Source organism: Anolis carolinensis, chromosome 3 (assembly GCF_035594765.1).
Source record: "Anolis carolinensis isolate JA03-04 chromosome 3, rAnoCar3.1.pri, whole genome shotgun sequence".
Taxonomy (NCBI): domain Eukaryota; kingdom Metazoa; phylum Chordata; class Lepidosauria; order Squamata; family Dactyloidae; genus Anolis; species Anolis carolinensis.
The window spans coordinates 272421468-272447980 of NC_085843.1; the positions used below are offsets into that span (position 1 = coordinate 272421468).

Here is a 26513-nt window from a genome sequence, read left to right on the forward strand (position 1 = left end):
ACAAAAGTGTCAGACCATTTCTATAACCAAAGTTAAGCAGTAATTCTCAGCTTTATACTTTTAGAGGGCCATTTATATTCTTATACTTAGTCCAATAAAACTTGAACTAAGCAGTTAAGCATTGAGATACAAGTACTATTGATCCTGTGCTCCAGTGTCATGAATATATCAATATTGCTTACATGAGGGATGATGCTATTTAATAAAAATACTGCTCAGCACTACATAATTACATTATAAAATTTTAAATATCCCATGTTGATATTGGTAATTCATTTTCCAGCTTATAAAATACTTTATCTTGTTACTTGTAAGCAGCACTTTTTTGAACCAAAGATAAGAAACAAGGCTGAGCATTTGTTGAGCAAGTTTCATGCACAGAATTTTAACTCTTGAAAAACAAAACAATCATATAATTCATATCCTGTCATATCAAGCAATCAAGGCAGTTGTTGCGTGTTTGATAAAAGTGTGAACACAAAATAGAAGTGCAATTCTGTGTTTACTTGAGAGTAAACATTGTTAAATTCAATGAGATTTTCCTCTGAGTAGACATTATAGGATTGCTTGTTAAATCTGCAAAAGACCACCCTCTTGAAGACCAATTCCTTACCTACACAACACAGGAAGGGTTTTTGAGCTCCAATTTTGAGACTAATGTATTTCAACATGAGCCTCCACAAATATCCATCTACTTCTACTGAAAGCACCATCAGTGCACCTGGGGGAAAATGGGCGACTTCTACAGATCCTGGTGCTAATTAGTCGGAAACATGCTGCTAGATTCCAATGTACAGAGTCCGCCCTTGGTATCTATCTACCAGTGTTTGGTTCCAGGACACACACCCCTTCTGTGGATATCAAAAAACATGGTTGCTTGGCTCCCAATCTATACAATAGTGAAGTAAAATTGTGGAGTACAATTGTGGTGTCTCTTGTATAAAATGCCAAAATCGAGCTTGCTTTCTTGGATTAAAAAACATGTTTAAACTGTGGATGGTAGAATCTATGGATACAGAATCCATGGATACTGAGGCCTCTTTGTATGCTGAAACAGATTAACGTGATCCTCTCTTTGAAAATGATTTCATGTATATTTCATGGCCCAAGACCCAATCTTACTGGAGGTCCATAAGTTGAGCAGGTAAGAGTCTGCCAGCAGAACTGCTCTTCTGGATGAGATCTACTGATACAACAATAAAAAAGGGACAGAGGAGAAATGGAGTAAGGGATATATATGGCTTCTTCTTGTGAACCAAGAACACAGCTTCATTGTTGGCACAAAGTTTGCCCAGAAAGAAAGGGGTCACCCGGGTGTTTGATGTTTTAGCATCCTTGTGGGAGGCTTCTCTCATGGGGAGCCGAAGCTGACAGAGGGAGCTCATCCACACTCCCCCTGGGTTGGATCCAAACCGGCAACTTTCAGGTCAGCAACCCAACCCTCAAGTCAGCAGTCCTGCCAGCACAACGGTTTAACCCATTGTGCCACCGGGGGCTCCAATAGGTTGAACTGAAACATTAATATGTCCTCAATACTTTCCTTCCTTCCTTCCTTCCTTCCTTCCTTCCTTACTTACTTACTTATTAAAAAAGTTCCACCACAAGGACCAACCAAAAGCAGAATAACCTTAAAATATAATCAAGTCTGCCTGTAACTCTCAACCTCACTGATTAAAATTTGCCAACAGTGATTATAATCACCCTCTCAGTGATTAATCAATGAGGCTTTAAGTCGATTAATCTATCATTAAACTGATTAAAATGTTCAGCACAGATGGATACTGTAGCCATAGTGCAATAATGCACCCCATAGTCTATGACCGTTGAACGTTTTGGGGACCAGAGCCTGTTGCTGAAGACCAGATTGCTGACAAGAAGGGAATTTCAAGTGGTAACATGTAATTGGAATGGACTCATCTAGCATTGCTGATTTCTTTGAGTGTATTCTTTAAAAGATGGCTTGTTCAGTGTAGCAAATAGAAATGCCATACGGTGCGCCTGATAAAATCTGGCAGGATTAGAGTAATCAGAAGGCTGAGTAGCAAACGCTAGAGAAAAATGGCTTGAAAAATGAGCTAAATGCAATGGCAAATTAATTAATGTTAACAACCCATATTCTTGTCACTGAAATTTCTGACTGTGTGTTGCATTTTCACTGACAATAATGTGCTTAAATAGCTTATGCCAAGATGTTAACCTAATCCCCGGGCAAATATCTTCATCTCTTCAGGCTTGCCACTATCTTTTCAACTTGCAATCTCTTCAACACACCTACCTCCCACTGTGGAAAGCAAGGTTGAGCAAAGTGCATGCTTCTAGATCTTGCTGAATTGCATCTCCCATTATCCCTTACTACTGACAATCCTGAAGAGGGTACATGGGTGTTTATTTATTGAATTATTTATGCACCATTCTATATAATGAGATGTTGGTGCAGCATTCAGAGAAAGGAATTGAAGCAATCTAACACAATCCCAGTTTAAATTAAGCAAGGTAAAATATATATGTACACAGCCCAACAATTCTAATCCAACAACATCTGGAAGACCATGCTATGTTCATCTGTATTGGATGGGAGAGATAGCAACAAGATTCAAAGAATTGTGTTTAAGATATGCGGGGTAATTCCATCAAGTCCACTCAGAAATAAACCCCAAAGAAACATTATCTTGAAAGGCTGTTTAAATTGTAAACAATAATGTGAAACACACACATATTTTAAAAGTTCTTGTTGTGGTTATCTTTTATAATATATGATTATTTTTTCCTGAAATCTACTTGTGTGCAATCTGAAATACAAGAAGATGAAGGGAAAACACTCCCCAATGGATTTTGGGATCACAAGGTTGGGTTTTTTTTTTTAACTCTTCCCTTCCAAGAGTGGAGAAAAAGGTCTACCCAAGCAAGGGAGATTCTGACTTATATTCCCCCACCCCATTTTTATGTATATATCTGAGATTTTGCCTCCGTAGTGTGTGAGCTTTACAAGAAATTGAGAAAATCTAGGGCACAAAATGAGCACATCATGTGCAGATCCCAATGGCATAGGTGGATCCCAGTCTACACACACTCCCAACATAGAAGAAGAGATTTGCTGCAGTTCTGAAGCTGGCATCAGTAATCTCTCCCCCACTTTGCAATTGCTCACCATGGATAAATAGTTAAAACATGCACACCAAAAAAGAGAGAAACAAACAGAAGACCTTTCTGCCAGCTTCCTAGACTTTAAATCTTGGTCCTGGAGAGTGGCACATAAGGTTGATGTGGCAAAAGCCAGCCCTGGCTCTTTGCTACTCTTTGGAAGTTGTACAGCTAGACTGCCATATCTAGTGATCAAAAAAGGAAATAAGCTTTCATGAATTTTTTTCTTGTGGGTAAGACTTAATCATATCAAATATATTGCTCCCTGCTGTACAGTTTTTGAGCGGGATTTGTTCTGTAAAAATCACATATATGAGTTTTCCTAAAGAAAATGACATTTTTGCCAAAAATGTTTTCTGCACAGTAAACTTCCTTTCTATTTATAAAATAATATTTCAGTCCAGAAAATAGCATTTTATTTGCAAAAAGATCCCATTGCCATTATATGTGCTCTGAAGACTACAAAGATTTCTGTCCTTCCATGATTTTACTCATTTCCTTATTTTCGTATTTTGGCCTAGGCTTCATTTTTAATATCCTTTCCAATTCTATAAGTAAAAAAATAGCAGCTGAAAAATAAATATGAATTTCCATCTATTAGTGACTGCACAAGGAAAGTGATATAAAACATTTCCCATTCATCAAAGCAGAAGCTCACTCCGAGTACATGATCCGCATGCTTGTATTACAGAATTGAGTGGGTGTAACCTCTTTTTTTAAATCCACATCTCTGAACAGGCACACATAATGAAATGTTTAAAAACAGATTTGAGAAAGCTCAAGAGGGCAAGATGAATGGATTCCAAGGAGCAAAGGTTTTTTTTCATGAAAGGGATACAATATCTGTGTAGACAATTTACGGAATTTGACAGTGGTATTTAATAACAAATCTGCCCAATTTGGCAACAACAATGCTAAACACGGCTGTCCCAGTCATGTATCAGACTATAGAGGGATCAATATAGTACTCTGCTTTACAGTGCAAAAATATAGAGGATGTCAAAAAAATTGATAAAGAACAAACAAAAAAATTGTGATCACCCAGTGGAATCCATAGGGAGGAAAAGAGTTCAAGGGGATTTGGAGAGGGAGGAAAATGCTTTCCAGTGGTTTTAGCCCTTGCAACTATTGTTTAGGTGCTATGTGCACTTGCAGTGGTGGTGAAGACCGATTTGTCAGACAATTAAAAAAAAAAAAAGAGCTTGGAGGACACAAAAGGGAGTCTCAAAAACTTGATGCAGTTCACAGGACACTCCTGATCTGTCCCTGTTGTCATAAGAGAAAGAACATAGCTTCAAGGTGGAAAAGAATGGAAAGGAGGATTTTATCACTTTCCCTTCACTTGGATCCTCACATAGAGTCCAAAGTCAGACTGGGCATACATTTTCGTTTTTTATCATACGGAACACAGAGAGAGTTGGAAATGCGAGTCTGGATCTTCCAAAACAAAGGAAACCAATTTCTCCCCTATTTCCAATGGTTATAGTGCTATGACGGACATGGTAACAGCCTCTGGAATGTTGTTTTTTTGCTTTTTAGAGAGGGGTATTTAAATTTTTTAGCCACAGAACTCTTGTGCCTCATTGAATCACAAATTCCAGGATTCCAGAGCAATTAATCATTGCAGTTATAGTGGAATCATAATGCAACCATTATGTAGTAAAAGGAAAAAAACTTGGCTAGATTCAGGACATGTGATTATTCCTGCCATATCCTGAATATGTATCTGCATATTTTTCAGCTGTTAAAGATGCGGGTTATTTAAGGAAGGAAGGAAGGAAGGAAGGAAGGAAGGAAGGAAGGAAGGAAGGAAGGAAGGAAGGAAGGAAGGGATTCATTTCAGACAGAGCCCAAATCTACCCTTTACAAAATTAATCACCCAATGTCTGGATCAAATTTTTGGTCTCTCCCACATTCAATTTTTCCCTTTGGAATTTGGAGTCATTTGTGAATTATGTCAAATTGCTATCAACAATGAACTGAAATGATGTGTACTGCTATCCACAGACCAGGGAAAGGTGAAATAACCCATCACTGTCTGCCATAATCTGCCTTCAATGGTAGAATTAATGAAGTTTGATAATACTTTTAATTGCCATGGTTCTGTGCTATGGGAACTTTAGTTTTACATGATCTTTAGGCTTGTCTGCAAAATAGTGCAAGCAACCACCCCATGATTCCATAGCATTGAGCCATGGCAGCTAAAATGATGTCAAACAGCATTAATTCTACAGTCCTCTGTATGTTAGAACTACTGCTACATCTACTTTGGCTTCAGATTTCACATTCAACTCACATTGCATAATGGTGTTACTAGATCGAGATATTTATCACATCTTTGATTATCTGAATAAAGCTGCATGTGTGGCTACTGAATCTGAATCCAATTTTGTATCTTTCAGAGACATAACTTCAGCTGTCTTGGGCAAGAGAAATGCATGGAAGCCAATGTCAGTTCGGTACAAATGCAAGGTGATTCTGATTATTTCATCAACCATCTTGGGGTCCCGGCTCTGCAATTTTCATATCAGGATTTGACAGCATTAGAGGTAATTGCAAATGAAATCACCAGACAGGATTGGTTAATCAGAAAGCAAAATCTGGCTTCACTCAGCAAAATTTCCCACATCAAATAGATGGCTGTCAAAAGCTGCTGGCTCATTTGTTAGTTTCTTTTGAATGATAGGGGTATTTCTGCAGAGTATTTGGGCTCATCAGTTCCTTGAAGAGCATGTCATGTTCCATTGAAAGGGAAAATATGGGCTGTCTCCTGCATTTTCATGCAGACAATCATAACAAGGAAATTGCTGCGGTAGGATTAACATCAAAACATAATTGTAATATTCATAGCAACATGGGTTGTGCAAAGTGGATTTTTGCAGTTTTACTCTGAGGGATGGCTTCTGTGTTCTCCAAAATCAAATGCAATGGATTACAAGTATACAGAGGGCTCCCTGCTTGGCAAAAACATTGAGGGAAGAGGAGAGAAGACAAGCAAATTGTATTTCTGGCATATGTCGTTTTTACTGCCAAAGTGAAATATATTGAAAGCTGCTTTTATCAGTGAGATATGTTAAAACACAACTAACTCCCTTCACATTTATGACCTTATTACACTGGCCACTGGAATGACCACAGACTTTGGCAAATCCGGCAGTGCCCGCCAGGTGGTATGGGGAACCCATCATTCCACGCCTCGCATTGACTTACAACGTTGGCTGCCCAGCTTCCCCCCGTTGTTGCTGGTGCAACATGAGAAGTCTCCCGTGTTACTGACATGGTGGCATATGTCAGTTCTGCTATAGTTTAGCCACAGAGCCCCTCTGGATGTACTTTTATGTTGTGGGATGGTAATCGGTGGGATCCATGGATAAACTATGATGTCATTTGACAACATACCCATGGGGATGATGGGAGCAGTAGTCTAAAGTTTGGGCTTAATGTATATTAAATAAGAGATCATCAAATCTCACTATTGAATCTGAAGATTGTTTTCTAAAGTGCAGCTCACACACTGTGAAAAAACACAGAAGACAAATCCTAATTGTTAATTGCAGTCAGAGTAGACTCATTTAATTTATGGCAATTTAGTAAGAATTCACTTGATTCTTACTCAAGATTCTTATCAAAACATTTATGCAGGTCCCATTGATCCAATGATCTATTCTAGATGGAACTAGATTTTTAACTCCCAAACAACAGCCAGGGACCTCAATGCAAATAACTTCAGCTTTTCAGCTGACTTTGCAACTTGCAAGGCTACTTAATGCTAATTAAGCTTGCTAGTTGCAACATTCACACTTGCTTCAAACAGACAAGGGTTCTTTCTCCCACCCTGGCCATTCTACAGATATATATACACTCCACTTGCTTCATTTCCAACAGACCTCTGAACAAACCTCTGAGGATGCTTGCCACAGATGCAGGTGAAATGTCAGGAGAAAATGCTACTGGCATGTGGCGATGCAGCCTGAAAAAACTCACAGCAACCCAGTAATTCCTACCATGAAAGCCTTCAACGGTCTACAGATTCTTAGTGAGAACACTTCCCTCCAGAACAGTTCAATGTATGGTTAACCTCAAGCATAAGTTGACCATCTGGTCACATTGGAGAACCGAGAGATTCCTAGAGAGGTGTGATTTTTTCCATTTTCTCAGAGAATCTGCACTCCTAACCCAAGTTAGGATCCCCCGATTGCACAATGGGTTAAACCCTTGTACCGACAGACTGCTGACTTGAAGGTTGGGTTGCTGACCCAAAGGTTGTTGGTTCGAATCCAACCCGGGGAGAGAGCGGATGAGCTCCCTCTATCAGCTCCAGCTCCATGTGGGGACATGAAAAAAGCCTCCCACAAGGATAGTAAAACATCCAAACATCCAGGTGTCCCCTGGACAACATCCTTGGAGACAGCCAATTCTCTCACACCAGAAGCAACTTGCAGTTTCTCAAGTCACTCATGACATGAAAAAAAAAACAATTAATGTAGAGGGCCCACAATACACACAACACCCACCACAAGCACACACACAAAAGACAGGATGAATAATCACAAAAGCTTTAAATGGAAAACAAATGTTATCAAATGTTCTAATACTGTACATTTTACATAAATGTAGAAAAGAAAGTCATAAAAATTCAAATTATTGGCAACAAGGGGAATGGCTCAGCCCTCTCCAGTTATTCTCATCTACTGCGTGAGGTCAAAATGAGTCAGGGATTTGCATCCCTGATGTGAAGGTGTAAACTGATCACTTGAAAAGGGATAAATTGTCTCTGTGATAATTCTAAACTTATTTTCTATCATTGTCCTTTTAGAGATGTTGCATTTTGTTTCATGCACTTTCATTATCTGCCTAAATGAAAAAGCTCAGATTGAATAGCGGGAGCTTGGAACCCGTTGTGCATTGGCATCTGCGCTACTAATTTGCCAATAATTAAATTTCACAAATGCAAAGCAATCTCAGAATTTGCCAAATGCTGGAGCGATGTTCTCCTTATCCCCAACTCTTTCTCTCCTCCGCCCTTTCTTACAAGAAACGGTTGTGTTAATTGGAACGTCGGCAGTTGGCATCCTTTACTTTTTTAGCCAGGAGGATTTTCAATTTGTAAAAACACTGTTGTACCTATTAGGAAAATCATTCTGCCTCAGATTAAACACAAGGCAGAGGTTGTCGTAAAAGCAATGGAAAAGCAGATGTTCTCTGATTAAGAGTGCAATGTTTATGACAGGCTTGTGGTCCAATGCTCATATCTTCTGTCATTTAACAGCTGCTCTATGTAATTCCTGATCAAGGACTATGTATTTTGTAATCTATATGACATGTTTAAGTGTCCATAGACTTCCATTTACATCAAAAGTGTCTTTCTCTCTTCCTTGCCTGTCATCTTGTTTTTTTTTTTTTTAATGATTTATTTATACTATTGTCATTTATAACCTTTCCTAAAATACATGATTTTAGGGCAAGTCATTGGCCTCCAACAAATATTATCACACAAAACAGAGCAATTTAAAAGAACAATGATATTATCATAATATATTTTCAAAAAATATTCCACAAACATAGAACACTGGTTGTAATGTTCAGGCACATTTCACACATTTGAAAGATGTTTGGAAGCCTATGCTAGCTTTGCATGAAAGCCAAATGTGTGATAGTCACACCAGTTCCATGCCACATTGTATTTCTCATGATGACTTCCAGTTGTTTTTCATCCACAATGCTTCACATGCAACTATATCACAGGCTGTTAGATCACAAGCTTGTTGTGAGGACAAAAAAGGTAAAAAGAAAAGAAGAATGCTCTGAAAAATGACAGAATAAAAATTTGTTGTCGAAGACTTCCATGGCCAGAATCACAGGGTTGTATATATATCTCACAACCTCTGAGGATGCCTGCCATAGATGGGGGCGAAATGTCAGGAGAGAATGCTTCTGGAACATGGCCATACAGCCCGGAAGAAACACAAAAATCTAGAATAAAAATCTGATATACAAACGTGTGCATGTGTGTGAGGCAGGAAATATTTTAATACAAACCTTCCAATTTCCTTGATCACTGAAGGTAACAGCACCATCCCTATTTTGATCATCTGATTATCTTTCTAGCCATTCCCTCAGTGCATCTACCCACACATTGGAATTCTTCCTTTCTACTAAATGCAAGATCTATTTCAATCTCATCACATGATGGTTATGTTTTTAGGGTTCAATACTTAGGATTACTGCTTGAGGTCAGACTAGAGGGTATCCTTCATGTTGGTGATCTTCTGGGAGTTGAAGTCCAAAAAATGTGGAGGACCAAAGGTTGAGAAGCACTGATCTAGAACAAAGATGATGCCATTGTTTTAATTTGAGTAGGAATGGAGCACTCCTTGATTATGCCAATGTTCGAGCTACTTTCTCAGTCAAATAAGTTTCCTGTGTGAAAATGCTCAATGTCTTGTGAAAAAACTTGTCTTTTTCTGGACAAATTCAGGCACTGATTGGTGGCATAGCAACCAGTTATAATACAGGAACTGGGATGCCAAAGCTATATTGCAGTAGTTCTCAACCTGGGGTCCCAGATGTTTTTGACCTTCAACTCCCAGAAATTCTAACAGCTGGTAAACTGGCTGGGATTTCTGGAAGTCGTAGGCCAAAAATATCTGGGGACCCCAGGTTGAGAACCACTGATTTAGAGTTTAATGGTCAGCTGCTAAAATCATATGTTCTAGAACTATGTAGTAATATCTTTGATCACTTCTTTCAAAACCCCCTCTTCCACTTTTAACACTACCTGTAAAACATGTGTGGGAAATATGATTTCACCATGAAATTCAAGGGGCTTATTTTGGGCTATATTTTTAAAATCATCCATGGGCTAAAGATGACCTGCTATTTTCTGGACTCTTTACATTGGCAGACAGCTACAGACATATTTATGAAAAGCATAGATTTGTTTGTTTTTTAATTGGATTTATGCCGGTCTACGGACAACGCCGGCTCTTCGGCTTAGAAATGGAGATGAGCACCAACCCCCAGAGTCGGTCACGACTGGACTTAACATCAGGGGAAAACCTTTACCTTTTACCTTTTCTTCAAGAATAATTTAAAAAGATACAGTTGAAACAGTTGTTTAACAAAAGATAAAAAAGTGACAGGCAAAGTGGTCTAGTGAATAAGGAAATGACTCATGTTTGCTCCAAACATGGAGAACTATTGTGAAAAAACTGTGAAACAAATGTTGCCTCATGACGATAAATTATCAGAATTGTAAAGCACTGTGTGGACATCATAACCCCATTTCTCATTAAGTCCTGAAATAAATTAGCATTATAACTAGTGACAAAATGGAACATTCCTCGATTAAGAATTTTAAAAGGATGGTTTTAAAGAGCATATTATTGGCACAATTGTCCCTGAAGACCCAGTATTGATTTTATAAAAAAGATTGATAATTATCCGTTGCTTTTATTGCAAGAAGAATTGACCTTGACTCCTGTGTGCAAAAATGAATTACAGTATGTCGTCAGATTCATGTTACCAAGGGTATAATGTCTCTAGTTATTGAGTGGCTCTTTTCGTTGAAGGGTTAAATACAATGAGTCACACTTGGTGACTGTACATATTCATAACCCTCATAGCAAACTGCCCTCAAACCTACTATTTAATGTACCTATTGATTAAGAGCAACTCTACTAGTCTTTGATTTGTCATTGCAGCTTCAATTCCTTTGCAGTTAAGATTTTTGATGTTAAAGCAGAGTTCAGTGAATTGCACTCAGTGAAGGTACATTTCTTCTAAAACCTGTGTCATTCTTCTTTGTGTCAATAACTCATTTTTGAGAGAAGAACTTGACTGCATTTACAATGACCATTTAATGCAGTTTCTAATCAACACTGAAGAAAGTTTATTTTTTTGCCATCCACAGGCTCTTCTAGACAGGCCCAAAACACAGGATCTGTCTTATCTGAGGAGATCAAATCACACCTCAGGTAAAACTGAATTAATCTGAAGAAAACTGGGATTTCCCAGTTTGTTCCAGACTAAGGTCACTTTCACATAGCTGTATACAATCCACATTGAAATGGATTATATGACAGTGTGAACTCAGATAATCCAGTTCAATGCAGATATTGTGGATTATCTTCCTTGATACTTTGGGTTACACAAACCTTAAAGGCAGGAGGAAATTTGTCTTAATAAAATATACAAATGTATATAGTCAAACAGATGAGCTTTCCCATGAGGCTGTATTTGCTGGTATTAATTAAATTCTGATTAGCTGTATGATTTAGATATGTTATAGATTATGTGGACAGTTAATGTGAGATAATCAATGTAGTATCATCAGTAATTCATTAGGGTTTCTTTCTGAGAATGGCTGGGTAACATATAGCTTATGTTATACATGACTGTGAGGATCCCCGGTGGCGAAGTGTGTTAAAGCACTGAGCTGCTGAACTTGCAGACTGAAAGGTCGCAGGTTCAAATCCTGGGAGCGGAGTGAGTGCCCGCTGTTAGCTCCAGCTTCTGTCAACCTAGCAGTTCGAAAACATGCCAATGTGAGTAGATCAATGGGTACCGCTCCGGCGGGAAGGTAACGGTGCTTCATGCAGTCATGCTGGCCACATGACCTTGGAGGTGTCTACGGACAACACCAGCTCTTCACCTTAGAAATGGAGATGAGCACCAACCCCCCGAGTCAGATATGACTGGACTTAATGTCAGGGGAAACCTTTACTATACATGACTGCACAGAAACATATCTTCAACCATTGCTTTTCTTGTGAATTTGAAACCTGACGTAATTTTATTCTAGCACTAGTTAGTCTTAAAGCATTCAAAAGAAACCCAACAATATGCATTCTAACTCTTAAAACACATAACAAAATCCAGAACTTGTTACCTCATATTTTTTGACTCAATCTAATCCATAGCAGTGTTAGGGTTATGGGCACCTTTGAATATCTGATACAATCTATAGAGTTATAACATTACTGTGGCCACATCTACACTGACCAGTTAATGGAGTTTCACACCAGAAATCCTGGAACCAGTTTGAGGCTTGGATAGTGGCACAAACCACAGAACACTGATGCACATTAAGGGCACTGATTGCATGCTTTTCTGGGATTTGTTATCTGGTCTCTGCAATTAGACGTTAGTGCAGATGTAATCATCAACACTAGTTTCAAACTGTATTAAATGGGCAGTGTAGATGGAGCCTGAATAAGGTTGCATATACCATGCCATACTATATTTGCCAGATTGAAACAATGGTTGAATAACTTTCCACCAGCCCCCCCTCCTCCGCTCCAGGGGAGCCACAAACCAGAGGTTTGAGAGCTGGTGGTCTACATTAATCCCAAATTTATACTATTTTATACCTTGGTAAAAATATACTAACTGGGTTTAGATGGTCCATCAATGTGTCAAATTAAATCATCTGTTCTAAACTGTGTCTTTCTTACCTATCAAATTAAAAATCTATCTATCTATCTCAAGGTCTATGAGATCACGAGCATTTCTTCCTTGCTTCCTTTTTTCATATTTAGTTGAACCTTTACTCAATATTGCCATGGTGACTGTATTTGGAGTGCTACCAGTAAGCAGATTTGTGACTGTGAGCAATATTATAAAAATAAAACACTGCATAAATGTTTTCTTTTATCTTTTGGTTTCTCTGGTATGTGAAAAAAGAAAAAAAAACAGACTGTGAACAGGTTAACTTTTAGTTCCTCAAGGATTAGAGAAGCACAGCTGAAAGCATGAATCTATTCTGATAAGAATAAGAATTTTTGAGGCTCTTGTTAAAATTCTGTCAGGGTCTCTGAGGTCTAAAGAAAGCTTCATCACCTTATTCTCAGTCCTCCTAAGTGACTGAGGATTACGTGATGAAACTCATGCACTACCAGAAATTGGTGCACTCCAGATCCATCAACACTGTCTATAGGCAGAGAAAGAAAAGGGGGATTTGCAAACTTACCACCTGTGAACAACAGTCAGAATGTTCATCTTATAGTGAACTTATGACAGAATGGAATTGCATATGCTTTCTCTATTCCTCAGCAGGGATAGAAAATAACTTAGTTGGACTTGATGGCCTTGACAAATGTAGCATCTTTACATCTTCTGAAATTTGTTACAAGCAAATGTTCATCTTGCCTTAAACATTCACACATTTATAAGGCTTACAGAGCATTTTAGAAAATAAAATGAACATAAAACTGTGCACGTGTTTTAAAATGCAAACAGCTAAAATGTGAATAATTGAGAAAAATAAGCAGACAATCTTGGTAAGCTTCATAAAGTCAGTAAATTGTGTGAACAAATGTGGAAACTAAGAGGGAAGCTCTGTACAAAAGACCTTGTGTGTTCCCATGCTCAAAAAACCCCATCAAGTCATGCAAGGAAATACAAAACAAAGATGGGAAGAAAATGGATGTTGGTGGAATGTGAAGAAACATAATAATTTTTGATCATTACATTCCTATTTCTAACCTATGAATGTATGAATGTTTGCATACAGTAGAACCTACAAGGATAAATGAAATATAAGTCCATGGTGTGATGTGACACTCAAAAAGGCCGATGCAGTTTTGCATCAACAAAAGCATGGTGTATTTTGGAATATTGTTTTTTGCTATTGAAAAGGCTGGAATACAAACCAAAGGCTTTACATTAGGAAGAACTTATTGACTGTACAAGCACTGGGATAAACTGCCTTAGGGCATGGTGAATCCTCATTCTTTTGAGATATTTCAACAGAGATTGCATGCCTAAATGTCAAAGGCTTGAACTAGTAGGCCCTCTTGGTCCCATCCAACTCTACAATGAAATGGCCGAGACTCTATAATTCCTTGAGTTGCAACCTGTATTTTCACAAAGGATTCTCACAAAAGTGAAACAGAAGTTTATGTGGGTTCTTCAGAAATCAGCCCTTGAAGAGGTGATTTCCTCAAAGATCCAAGCAGCTTAGCCAGATGGTTGTTTCTATTCTGATGACGTTGTTTGAGGCTGGTACTAAGAGTGTCTCAGGATCTTTTCACATTGGGATATACTCTATATTGGTATGCATCCCGACTCTTACATATTGAAAATATTGCACATTAACTTATCACACCATGGAAGGCTGGCTCCTCCCAATCCATATAAATGCATCCCTATGTCACTTTTTAATTATTTTGTTCTAATATTGCACAGTGATGCAGCTTGGAATTCTCAACTACAATTCTCATGAAATTTTAGCTGACAGAATGCCTACTGATTTTATGAACACATGTAAAAACAGTGCCTCAGAACCATATTCAATTTTTAAAAACCCGATTGGAATCCCGTGTGAAATTACTCAATTTCTGTGATGTTTTGTAGACGGATTCCAATTGATTACTGATGGAATGGAACAAATGTCATGTGATAGGACCCATTCAGAATCATGTTCAAAGAGTTTCAGAAACAGTATTTCCCAATATAATAAGGTCCTGAGTGTTTGCAAGGTTTGGAGTCATATCTGATTAGAAGCATTTTCCAGCCCTGGCCCCTGGAGTCAGCCAAATGTCATACCCTTCTCTCAGCAGAAGGATGTTGCAGCTTGCCATGTCCTTCTGCTGAAAGGAGGGTGCACCCAGCCATTTCTGGCTGCTGAAGTTCTTTTGAGGGCTCTTCACATCTACATTCCACACTGTCCTCTTGGCAGGAGGACACAGCAGCCTGCTGTGTCCTGTTACCGAGAGTAAGATGTGATACATAGCTGGCTCTGAGGCCAGAAGAACGACTCCAAGGGGCTGCATCTCCCAGTGCCAACAGCAGCAAGGCAAGGCTGGCAGGGAAAGCAGGCAACAGAGTGGCCAATGGAGGGGAGGGGAATCTCCCTGTGCCAACCTTTGGCCTCCCCCATGCCAATCACTCTCAGTGCCCCCCCCCTCCGGCCCGGCCTTACACAGCCTGGCATGCTGCCCCCTTTCTAAAAAGTTTGCTCATCCCTGCTGTCAAATGTCTGTCTTACAACTTTATCTCACCCTAAATTTCCCTTATTGTCTTACCATTTTCTAACACTGAGTCACACAGTGGTCTTCTCAAAATGTGCAGCCACTTCTGGTGGTTGTGCTTAAAAATCCATCTTGTCAGCATGTGAAGATGGATAGAGGAGTCCATTTTCAGGTGTCGGATGTGAGAAAACAGTAGCAGAAAGCAGAGGAAAGCCGGAAGAGAATGGAAAAATGTCATGGGATGGATGGCTATCCCCAAAAATGGATTTGGCTGGGGTAGGTCATGTCCCCACTCTTAAGGATGCTTTCTCCCATTTTCCTCTGCTTCCCCCTTTCTATCCTGCTTGTGAGATAAGATCCTTAGAAGTTTAAAGCAGATAGAAGATAAGAGCTCTGGGAACTCTCACAGATTTTGCTTTAGTCATAATCACTCAGCTACCCAAGACATTACTCCAAAAGAGGCTGAACCCTTGCCTGTTCATGGTCAAAGACAGATTTCAGGTTCATGCTCATACTGAAAATGAGACTAAGGAGCTAGATCCAATTTTAATCTCTTTCCTGGATTTCTTTTATATATAAGCTTTCCACAAGGAACATAAAATAATGGATATTTCTCCACTTGGTTCACTGATTCCTGAAGCTAGCTAGAAGGGCATTAGCTGTTGTGGAGATTCTATGAGAAGTCCTACTCAGGATGCAGCAATGCCTTGGGCAAAATGGTAATAGTTCTTAATTTATTTGCAGAGATGTGAAGTACTGAGTTCAAAGCACAACATCCAAAACAGTGTCAGTACAGAAGTCTCTTAAACTCCAAAAGAGATGTTACCAAAGCCATAGCTCAAATATCGTGGCTACATACACATTGTGGAACTCACATTGTTTGTTAGCGAAGACTTGTAAAACTACAACTTCCATAATCCCATAGCATTGAATCATGATACTTAAAGTTGTACTAAACTGCATTAATTCTACAGGCTAGATGCACTCCTAGAGAAACGTTCTCTCCAGCTACCTTATCAATCTCAGGTGGAAATTGGTCTCACAACCTTATCGCATGAGCCAGGTGAAGTGTCCCACTTGGGCCTGGCTTCACCACCAAACAGAAGGGCAGCAGGGCAAATCCATCACTCCACACACCATTCCTTCATGGTGACACTTCCCCCATCACACGTGGGAAACATCACCTAAGCAGCAAAGATCCATGCCAGCTCCATTGGAGCCAGCACAACACATGCATGCTCCTGTATTGGGAGGGAAGCACATGTTCCAGCCCAGTTTTGAGCAGGGTCTAAACCAGAAGTCCAGTGATGCCGTGGGATGGACAGTGTGCCCATCTGTCACTGAACTGGCAGGGAAGTGTCCTAGGACATTTCCCACGCTCTGTCTGATGAGGTCCATAAAGCTGCCTTGGGGGACAACAAGATTCCCAGAGAGAAAATATTAATCAAATCCCTAAATAATCAAAACTGCAAAAGTCAAACTCACAAATGTAGAGAACTGATTGTAATACATTACTTGTTGCACCAAAGCAAGGAATGCAGTTACCATTTGTTATGTTTATTTTGTAATGTCACTTTGCTAATCAATTACAAGCCACATTTGACATGATATTAGGAAGTTAATTCCCACCACCATCTAGTAAGCACTGCCCAGGATGAGTTGGAAAAGAAACTCTTTCAACCTGACAGCGATCGCCAATTAAGCTGTACTTTTATTATGCCTCTAGATAAAAAGGATGGCTGGCTTACATTAAAAGTAAAAACAGAAAATGACTATTATTATATTTGTCCCCCTATGCTCATTCATAACATGGCTCTCAAAGTAACCAACATCTATTCTAAAATATCTATTTCCTGTTCCTCATTTTCATCCTGTCCATTTATAATAGTGTTTAGCTTGTAATGCAACACCTTTTCTTTTAGTGCAATAGTAAGTCAGGTAGATCAAGATTATGGCTGGTGTTATTAGTTTGTTTTCAAAAAAATAATGTGATGTACATTATTTAAAAAACAACCTGGATTTCCCCCCACATTTTTATTATTTATCAATGGGTGTAAATTTAGCATAAAGTATTTTATGTTGGCTGTCCAAATTCTGGCTATGTAAGGCTTCCAGGACATTTATTTTTACCACCCAAGCCATAAAAGTTGTTTTCTATATCTTCAGTCAAATGTAAGTACAGGCCAAAAAAGAAGGGCATGAAAATAGCCTTGTCATGTTATTTCTAGGCGACATAGATATATTGCAATATCACAGTTCACAAAACAAATGCGGGGGGGGGGGGGTCTTTTTTATTTCTTTTTCTACAGGTGGGTTTCTTAGGTTAAACACAACAAAGAGTTTTGACAGTTGGAAACTGTATCTTTATTTAGAGGGAATGCATAATGATTTTTATTTCCTTTTCAAATGTGCAGAACATTTTGAAGGTAACTTTGAGCTTTCATTCAAGTTTTCTGTGCAGATTGGATGTGAGCCCTTCTCCTTTTTCATATGAAAGAAAAGCTAAACAGCCTTAATGGCTAAACTCATGCAATTGCTCTACTTATTCATTTATGAAATATTGTTTCTTAAATATATTTTCCCTCTATTTTATATTAGCTTCAGATTATTTACCCTCTGTGACACGTTCTCATTTAGTCAACATTGATTAAGGAATCATACTGTTCTGTGAACATTAAACAAATACAGAAATTCTCCTTGGCAGTGGTAAGCCAACAACAGTCATTGTTTATTTCATACACACACAATTTTCTCATAACCTGAACTGCATGTATTTATTAAAATTATTTTATTTCCACATGCCAGTGAGGACATATTTTCTTCTTTCTTGAAATGTTTATTTCAGTTCACCTTCCAAGCAGTTAAGATAGCATGGGGGTAGAACATTCACCATGGCCTAAAATCTCGCCTTGTTAGTCTCACCTGTTTAATCTATATGTTGATTAAACAGGTTCAACAATTGGCTCACTGGGTGTACTCTAATCTGTAGGATTCAGGATTTTTAGACATTGAGAAAATTCATATGATCAACATATGTTTATTAAATTTAACATAACGTGATCTCCAAATACCAAGAAATCTCACCCTGAAAACTTGAGACTAATACTATACCACAGCAGAAAATATGCACTATAATGACAAAACCAATTAAAAACATTGAACTGTCTAAAATCTACTAGATAAATGTGTTTCTCAACTAAGAAAGTTAATTTAGCGTTTGGGGAAAATTAAGCTTCCTTCTCAATATACGCGTATATTTACAATGCCATGCTGCTTTGGGTAAGTTGATTTCTTTAGTTCAATTACACACATTTTGTGTGTAAAGAGGGGCACAGAAATTATTCCAGCTGGTTTCCCATTCATAGAGTTCCAGGTGTACTCTCATTCAAAAGGCTCCAGTCAGTCTTCCATTGCTAGCATTCCAAGGTTATCCAAGGTTATCACTGATAAGAGTTTTTGGGAGTATACTCTACTTACACTGATCAGAGCCTTGTTAGCTCCAGCAATGTTGCTCTAACATATGGATTTAGTCTGTAAGTCTGTCTATAGGTTTGAATTTATGAACTGTGATAAGAATTTCTGAACCAGAAAATAATCTTATTTAGTCATAGCCATGTCTCATGTATCCATGAGGCAAGTGTGAGCAACATTATTGCTTTTTATTCTATGTACCAACATGTCTACTATCTATGTTCATCTCCTTTTGAACATATAATCTAGAGCAGGATCATTTAAACATTTTCCACTCACAACCCCCTTCTGCCTGACACATTTTTATGTGGCACCAGGTATATAGGTATATAAAATAGGTATGACAATCAGACATTTACTTATAATAAGGGGGCCAGGCTGTGGCGCAGGCTGGTAAGCAGCTGCTGCAATAAATCACTCTGACCATGAGGTCATGAATTCAAGGCCAGCCCGTGGCGGGGTGAGCACCCGTCAATTAAAAATAAAATATAGGCCCTGCTCGTTGCTGACCTAGCAACCCAAAAGATAGTTGCATCTATCAAGTAGGAAATAAGGTACCACTTATAAAAGTGGGGAGGCAAGTTTAACTAATTTACAACATTGGAATGAGGAAGTGAAGAAGTGCCATCAGAGTGGATGATGAAGCAGCTGCTCCCCCCTGTGGCCAGAATCGAACATCCCCTCAGGAGAAGGTTAAATTGCCTCTGTGTCTGTCTGTCTCTGTTCGATGTGTTTATGGGCATTGAATGTTTGCCTTATATGTCCATAATGTGATCCGCCCTGAGTCCCCTTCGGAGTGAGAAGGGCGGAATATAAATACTGTAAATAAATAAATAAATAATCAGCATTTGGAAGACTTGCTAAGGAGGCTGATTTTCCTTTTTGTAGAGTACAGCTGAAGCATTTTCTGCTGAGTCCACTGTAAACACCAGATGTTGTTTCTAACAGTTTTGTTTAAATGGATGGCATTCAGAAACCTTTGTTATCAAATTTTCTGTGGCCCCAACATTGAGCTAAAGGTACCCCATTTCGGCTGAGGGCCCACAGCTTAGAATGCAGTGCTGAATTTTCTTAAGTCATAGTCCTTGCAATAAAAAGAAAATTAAGATAAATTAAAGTGAAGTGTTGTAGTGAATAGGCAAAAATAGGGTCCTGGCATCTGGCACACAGAGGAACATCCCTGCCCTGCCCTGCCCTGCCCTGCAAGATCCCCATATCAGGTAGATTAAGAAGTACAAATTTAGAAGGTTGTGGGTTTTGTTAGACACATAGAAATCTGGATTGTGGTGATTTTGTGCTGCTTTTTAATCTTCAGAAGTGCTTAGTTTTCATGTAGCAGTATGTATAAGCTTGTGTGGAATGACAATGGTTACAGTAGAAGATGATGCAGCAGCATTAAGGAAACAAAAACACAGTTTGTGTTGTTCAGCCAAGTCCTTTCTTTCCTGAGGAATGCATGTGGTTCAGTGAATGCAGTTATATATATAAGGTACCTTCCCACAAAGACTCTCTGCATGAGTAGTGGCTCATGCCAATTCACTATCAGCAGGCCTGTGAAATAAATAGAACAATTATTGACCTCTGTGAAGCACGGTGTGTGTGTGTCTGTATATGAATTATTCCTAAACTTAGTAGTAGAGCTGTGCATGGACCCGTTTTGAAAAATGGGCTCCAACTGGTTTGGCCAGTTTGGCCAGCCATCACAGCACAAGTTCCGCCACCATCTGGACATCTCAGCGGCTTTCGATACCATCGACCATGGTATCCTTCTGGGGAGGCTCGCCGGGATGGGACTCGGTGGCACAGTTCTGCTGTGGCTTCGGTCCTTCCTGGAGGGCCGTTCCCAGATGGTGAAGCTGGGGGATACCTGCTCGGACCCCTGGCCATTGACCTGTGGGGTCCCGCAAGGGTCTATTCTATCCCCCATGCTATTTAACATCTACATGAAACCACTGGGAGAGGTCATCCGGAGTTTTGGAGGGTGTTGCCATCTCTACGCAGATGACACACAAATCCACTACTCATTTCCATCTAACTCCAAGGAAGCCCCTCGGATGCTGAACCAGTGCCTGGCCGCTGTGGCGGACTGGATGAGGAGGAACAAGCTGAGGATCAATCCTGACAAGACAGAGGCCCTCCTGGTCAGTCGCTCGTCAGATCGGGGTATTGGGTGGCAACCTGTGCTGGACGGGGTTGCACTCCCCCTGAAATCACAGGTCCGCAGTTTGGGGGTCCTCCTGGATTCAGCGTTGACGCTTGAAGCGCAGGTGTCGGCGGTGGCCGGGAGGGCTTTCGCACAACTCAAACTTGTGCGCCAACTGCGACCATACCTCGTGAAGTCTGACTTGACCACGGTGGTCCATGCCCTAGTTACCTCTAGACTGGACTACTGTAATGCGCTCTACGTGGGGCTTCCCTTGAAGACGGCTCGGAAATTACAACTGGTCCAACGCTCGGCTGCCAGATTAATAACTGGGGCGAATTACAGGGAGAGATCTACTCCCCTGTTTAAGGAGCTCCACTGGCTTCCGTTCATTTTCCGATCCCAATTCAAGGTGCAGACCATCATATATAAAGCCCTAAACGGTTTGGGACCCACCTACCTTCGTGACCGTATCTCCTACCATAAACCTGCCCGATCTCTGCGATCGTCAGGGGAGGCCCTCCTGTCGCCACTGCCTTTATCCCAGACCCGCCTTGTAGGAACTAGGGAGAGGGCCTTTTCTGCTGTGGCCCCCCGTTTATGGAACTCATTGCCCATTGAAATCAGGCAAGCCCCCACTCTTTCAGACTTTAGGAAAGATCTAAAAACATGGCTCTTCCGATGTGCTTTCGGAGAGTAACTGTTACATGCTTTTGTTACGCCCCCATTATTTATCCTCTAGACTGTCTGCTATCTTTTCCTAGTTCCCTGTGGTTTTATTCTTATCCTTTTTCTTATCCTTTTCTCACCCCGAGTTTTAACTGAGTGTCAGTGCGGCCTGCCCTGTTATACTGCTCTTTGGATTTTGTGTTGTACTGTATATGATTCTTTATTGTATTGTTGTAATTGTATTATGATATGTTGTTTTTATATTGTGTTATATTGTATTTTTCCCGGGCATGGCCCCATGTAAGCCGCCCCGAGTCCCCATTGGGGAGATGGTGGCGGGGTATAAATAAAGTTTTATTATTATTATTATTTTTCTGGCCTCAATAGACTACATGGCTGCCGAAAATGATTGCTTTTGGTTTCTTTCAGCTACACATGGCGTTCAGAAAGGCAGTCAAGCTACCTGTTGAGCTGATCAGAACAAAATAAAGCCATAATGTGTCTTTTAGCCAAATAGGGCCTCCATTTTTCCGTAGCGGGCAGGCTTCTGAGAGACACAGATCGGTGATTTAAATTCTCAGTGCTGCTCACAGCTCTGCATGGCTTGGCTTGCTTTTGACTCAAATTGCAATAAATAAGCAGTTTACTTTCTACACACTTAAGAAACTGCCACTGCTGGTGCCCTCCACACAAGGCAAGCTTCAAATGTGAAATAGAAAACGCATCTTACCATTTCTAAAGCTGCCATAAAATGAGGAGGTAATTTATATCTTTTTTTAAGAATGGCTAATGCTCCTTCAGGTGGTGTGGCTCCCATTGAAATAAGTGTTTAACTCAGCTTCATTGATAGGTCAAATGATCCAAGAAAGGGGTTTTTCTTAAACCTAATAGCCTAAAAATGACAGAAAAGGGAGCCTCGTAAGTCTCCTATTGCCACCAATGGACCTTCCCAGATCTTTCAGTTGCCAGATTTTAAAAAACTGATTTTTTTTTTTTTGGGAGGGGAGGTTCCCGAAAAGTGATCTGTGGGATTGACTGAAATCCAGATACCAAAAACAGAGTGATGTTTAACCAAATTGCATACCCCTACTTAGTAGCCCTCCGGGAAGATAACAAAAAGATGTCTGCAATATGGGGATTCTGGCGAATCATTAAAAATGATTTGTTTGCATCTCTTTCTCTCTTATTCCTTCCTTTCGTATGTATGTATGTATAGGCGTGTACATGTACACACACACACCTTCCAGGTCCTACACTTCAAATGCAAAGGCATAGAAAGGAATACAGGCCCTCCCTTAGTAACAAACATTTAGTTTACAAACAACTTCATAGTTAAGAACAACAGTGAGACAACAGGAAGTGAGAGAAATCTGCTCCTAGGAAGGAAAATCATTCCTGAAAGAGTTATCATGGGAAAAAGGTGTCTCCACTGAAGCTTTCTCACCAATCCTTGTTTTCACAACAAGCCAATTTTTTCAAAATCCAATTATCACAGGGACAGAAAGTGAGGTGAAATCTTCTGAACAGGGGCATAGACAGCAAAACAAACACCACAGGGATATTAACCCTTCCCTATGCTATCCAAAGTGAGTGAGTGAGAGAAAGAGAGTATGGTGCTAGGGTTACACTTTAAAATGTTCCTGTTCTGACATACATAAAAATTCAACTTACAAGAAAAAATCTACATAACCTATCTTGTTCATTATTTGTAGACTGTCTGTCGAAGGATGGAAGAAACATGGACCACCTACGGTAGCATGTTCTTGCCAAAATCCCTTTGGAAATTTCAGCTGTCTTGCTGTTAATATTTTGTTGGACAGTGATCTTCTCCCTCTTTGGTTCAGAAAGGGCTGAATTCAGCCACTAAATTACTAGCAGCATAGGATATATGGATGCTTCCATTCAGAAAGCAATTCCAAGGAAATGACCTATTTCTGCAAATATGTGTGAGGCAATTTACTTGTAGGCCTCACATATTTTATTTTGATCTAGTGATAGAGTTTACAGGCATGAACTTTCATCCCTCCCAGAATACTAGGCCAGCAATTTCATCAATTTCTCTCTCTTTCTCTCTGCAATAGGGAAGTTCTAGACATTTATTGATATATCAAAGCAAGAGTGTAGCTAATACCTATTGAGACAGTGAGCACAATGAGGATAATTCTCCCCAGTTAGGAAGTGCAGAAAACATCTAACATTGGGGAGGAAATTGATGAAATTATTTATTATGAATAATTTAACGCAAAACAACCCCAGTGTGAACTATGTTAAATGCTTTTACAGTATAGAATAATGGAGTTGTGGCTGAATTCCGCACTGAAACAACAGCTAGCAGATGGACTAGAAAATCATAATTTTTTAAGCAAAATTGAATGGCATGTGGAACAATCATCTTTTTTTTCCATTGAAGAGGCAAGAGAGGTTACCCATAATATCAATAGCAGACATTTCATATTTGAAGTTAAAGCACATTATTACCATCCAATTGAATTGAAGTAAAAGAGTTCAATTACTTCAAAAACTGCTCTTAATTTTTTTACAAGTCTTTGAATACAGGGCCAACATTTAAATGACAAAAATATTAGTAAGCTGTGTTTGGAGCTGTACATTCTTTTACTTTCTGCCTCTTTGTTTTTTTCCTGAGATCCAGTGGGATATATCTGTATTTATTTCTCTACCATTTCTTGGAAGAAATATCCTAGAAATAGGAGATGATGGATGAAATATGAGTTATTTTGGAAGCTAGCTGTTTGTTTGTATGCAACAAATGTGATTCAGTATCCAGATTCATTACTCTCTAGTAAGACATTGACTGGTCAAATATATATTGAGATACCTTGTTGGTACTTGGTGTGTGGCATTCATATATCAGTGAAAATGCAGCATGTTTTGTTTATAGTAGCATTTATGTGTATATATAACAATATCTCATTGCTGGTCTTATATCCGTTTTGTTGCATTCTTCAGTTGTGATTGCCAGAAGAAGACTGCTTCAACACTGATGTTGTGATGCTTGAAGGCCTGTGCCCACATTCTTTAAAGGACTTAAAATTAGCTTCAAGAACTATGGGCTAGCATACTATTAGTGCATTATAATATGTGCTGAATGGACAATGACCAACCCCCATGTATACATGCACACACAGCTTTTCAGTATATCACCTATCACCATCCCCCTCCTGATGGCCCTTTTTGTTCTTGGGCAGAGCAAGGCAAGCAGCAGATACACTTCTAGCTATTTTCCTTTAATTGGATGGGTAATGATATTGCAATTCTCATGACCCTCCTGAAGAACTCAAGGGGGGTGCACTAGGAGATGTATCTTTGCCAGTGGTACATCTCCTAAAGCATAATATCAGCTGTAATATATATGTCAGTTTTAAAAAGCATTTCTCTAGCTCCTGCTCTACAATTCGGGAATATTAAAAATGTAAGGAGGTATCAGATCCCATGAGTTCCAGAAAGAAATGTAAAGTGGTTAAAGTGAGTCTCAACCAGTGAGGTACAGATGGCTCAGGCTTGTTAATCACCTTTGTTCTCTGGGTTTATGCTTCAGTTGAAACTGAATAGCACACCTGCTTCGCAAAATTAATCTACCAATCTAGACGTCTCATCCCTTGTTCTTATATCATTTTGGACCTGTATCCCCCAAATGGAAGTATCTTGCACAAGATCCTTTTAAAGATCTCATGCCTTCATATTACAGCCTCCATTAGTCTTCGCAGATCTAAAGTGAAGCAATTTCTTCTTTTTCTCTCTCTCGAGAGTCTACATTAGCACTTTCTAAATCCTTCAGAGAGCATTGAAGGGTTGCTCAGCTTAATAGAAGCCAATAATGCATTAATACATTACTCACTGTGAAGGGTGCTCTTAAATATTCCCATGGATGCTAATTTAGCTGGATTTTGTAGCCATTGACATTGTTAAGGCTAATGGCTCAGTGTTTTACAAGACAAAACACACATGGAGGTTAAGCTGATTGTACGAATTCTTTTATGTGAGCAGCTTTGAGTTCATTCTTACATAATGCCATGGGGAACTTCAAAGCTCTTATTCCATTACTTGCATGGTGGCAGACCAACTGATAATAACATCCTTTTGCCATACACATTTCGAAGACAACCTTGTGGGTCTATCTTAAATGAGACATGGGAGGTCCAAAAATATTTAGCTGGACAGATTATGAAACTTATTTATGCATTTCATTTAAAACTTTCAATCTCATCATTCAACATGGGATCATACAGTATATTGAGTTGCGAAATTCATTTTTAGAAGCATTGGCATTAGAAGGTAAATGAAGGAGGTCTGAAGAAACACAGATTTTAATGTTGGATTGCAGAAGTATGTCAGTGGCAAAAATAATAATGATGATGATGCAAAGCTTGAACAGGGAAGGAATGGAATTCTGCTCTAGTTGACTCTTCTACAGTAACCTCCACATCTATGATCTCAATATCCATCGTTTAACTTACCAACACACCGAAAATATATGTTCCCCACTTTTAGGAAGTACTTACATGCCTCTCTAGATGCTCCAGTGCTGTTTTATGATAGGAATCCAGCCCAAGCACCGCATATTCAAAATAAAGATCTCACTATTACCAGTGGTGGTATCAATGGAATGGATAAGTCTTGGAATATACCCCTTTCAGATATGGGGGCCATAAGTGTCTGCTTAGAACAGGAAGTCAAACAGCAGCTGCCTCCACAATCACTTACTTAGGCCCCTTCCACACAGCTGTATAAAATTCACATTGAACTGGATTATATGGCATTGTGGACACAGATAATTCAGTTCAAAGCAGATATTGTGGATTATCGGTCCTGATATTCTTGTGTGGAAGGTTGTTATGATTGTGTGGAAGAGCCCTCAGCAAAAACAAAGAGAAAAGGAAAGAGCAGCTAATCCTGCTAATCTAGTTACCACCAGCATGTTAAAATAACCACATAATTCTATAGTTTCCCCACCAAGATGGAAAGGACAAGGAAAGTGTAGCTTGTTTGAAGAAAAGCCTCACCTGGATGCATTTTGAAAGAAGCTTTCAAGTTGACTCTGGAAAGTTCAACGCCTTTCTGTTTGGTGATGGAAAGCTTACCTTACTTAGTTCTTTCAC

At 39.4% G+C, this 26513-nt stretch overlaps 1 protein-coding gene across 2 annotated transcripts in view; it reads left to right on the plus strand.

Annotated features, from left to right (window-relative positions):
• The window catches only part of naaladl2 (N-acetylated alpha-linked acidic dipeptidase like 2), a 664743-nt gene that overhangs the window by 506578 nt on the left and 131652 nt on the right, over positions 1–26513 (plus strand). For both annotated transcript variants that reach the window (XM_008106012.3, XM_008106011.3), the window contains exon 10: positions 5544–5690. In XM_008106012.3, the coding sequence (XP_008104219.2) occupies positions 5544–5690 (147 nt within the window). The remainder of the gene's footprint in view (positions 1–5543; positions 5691–26513) is intronic.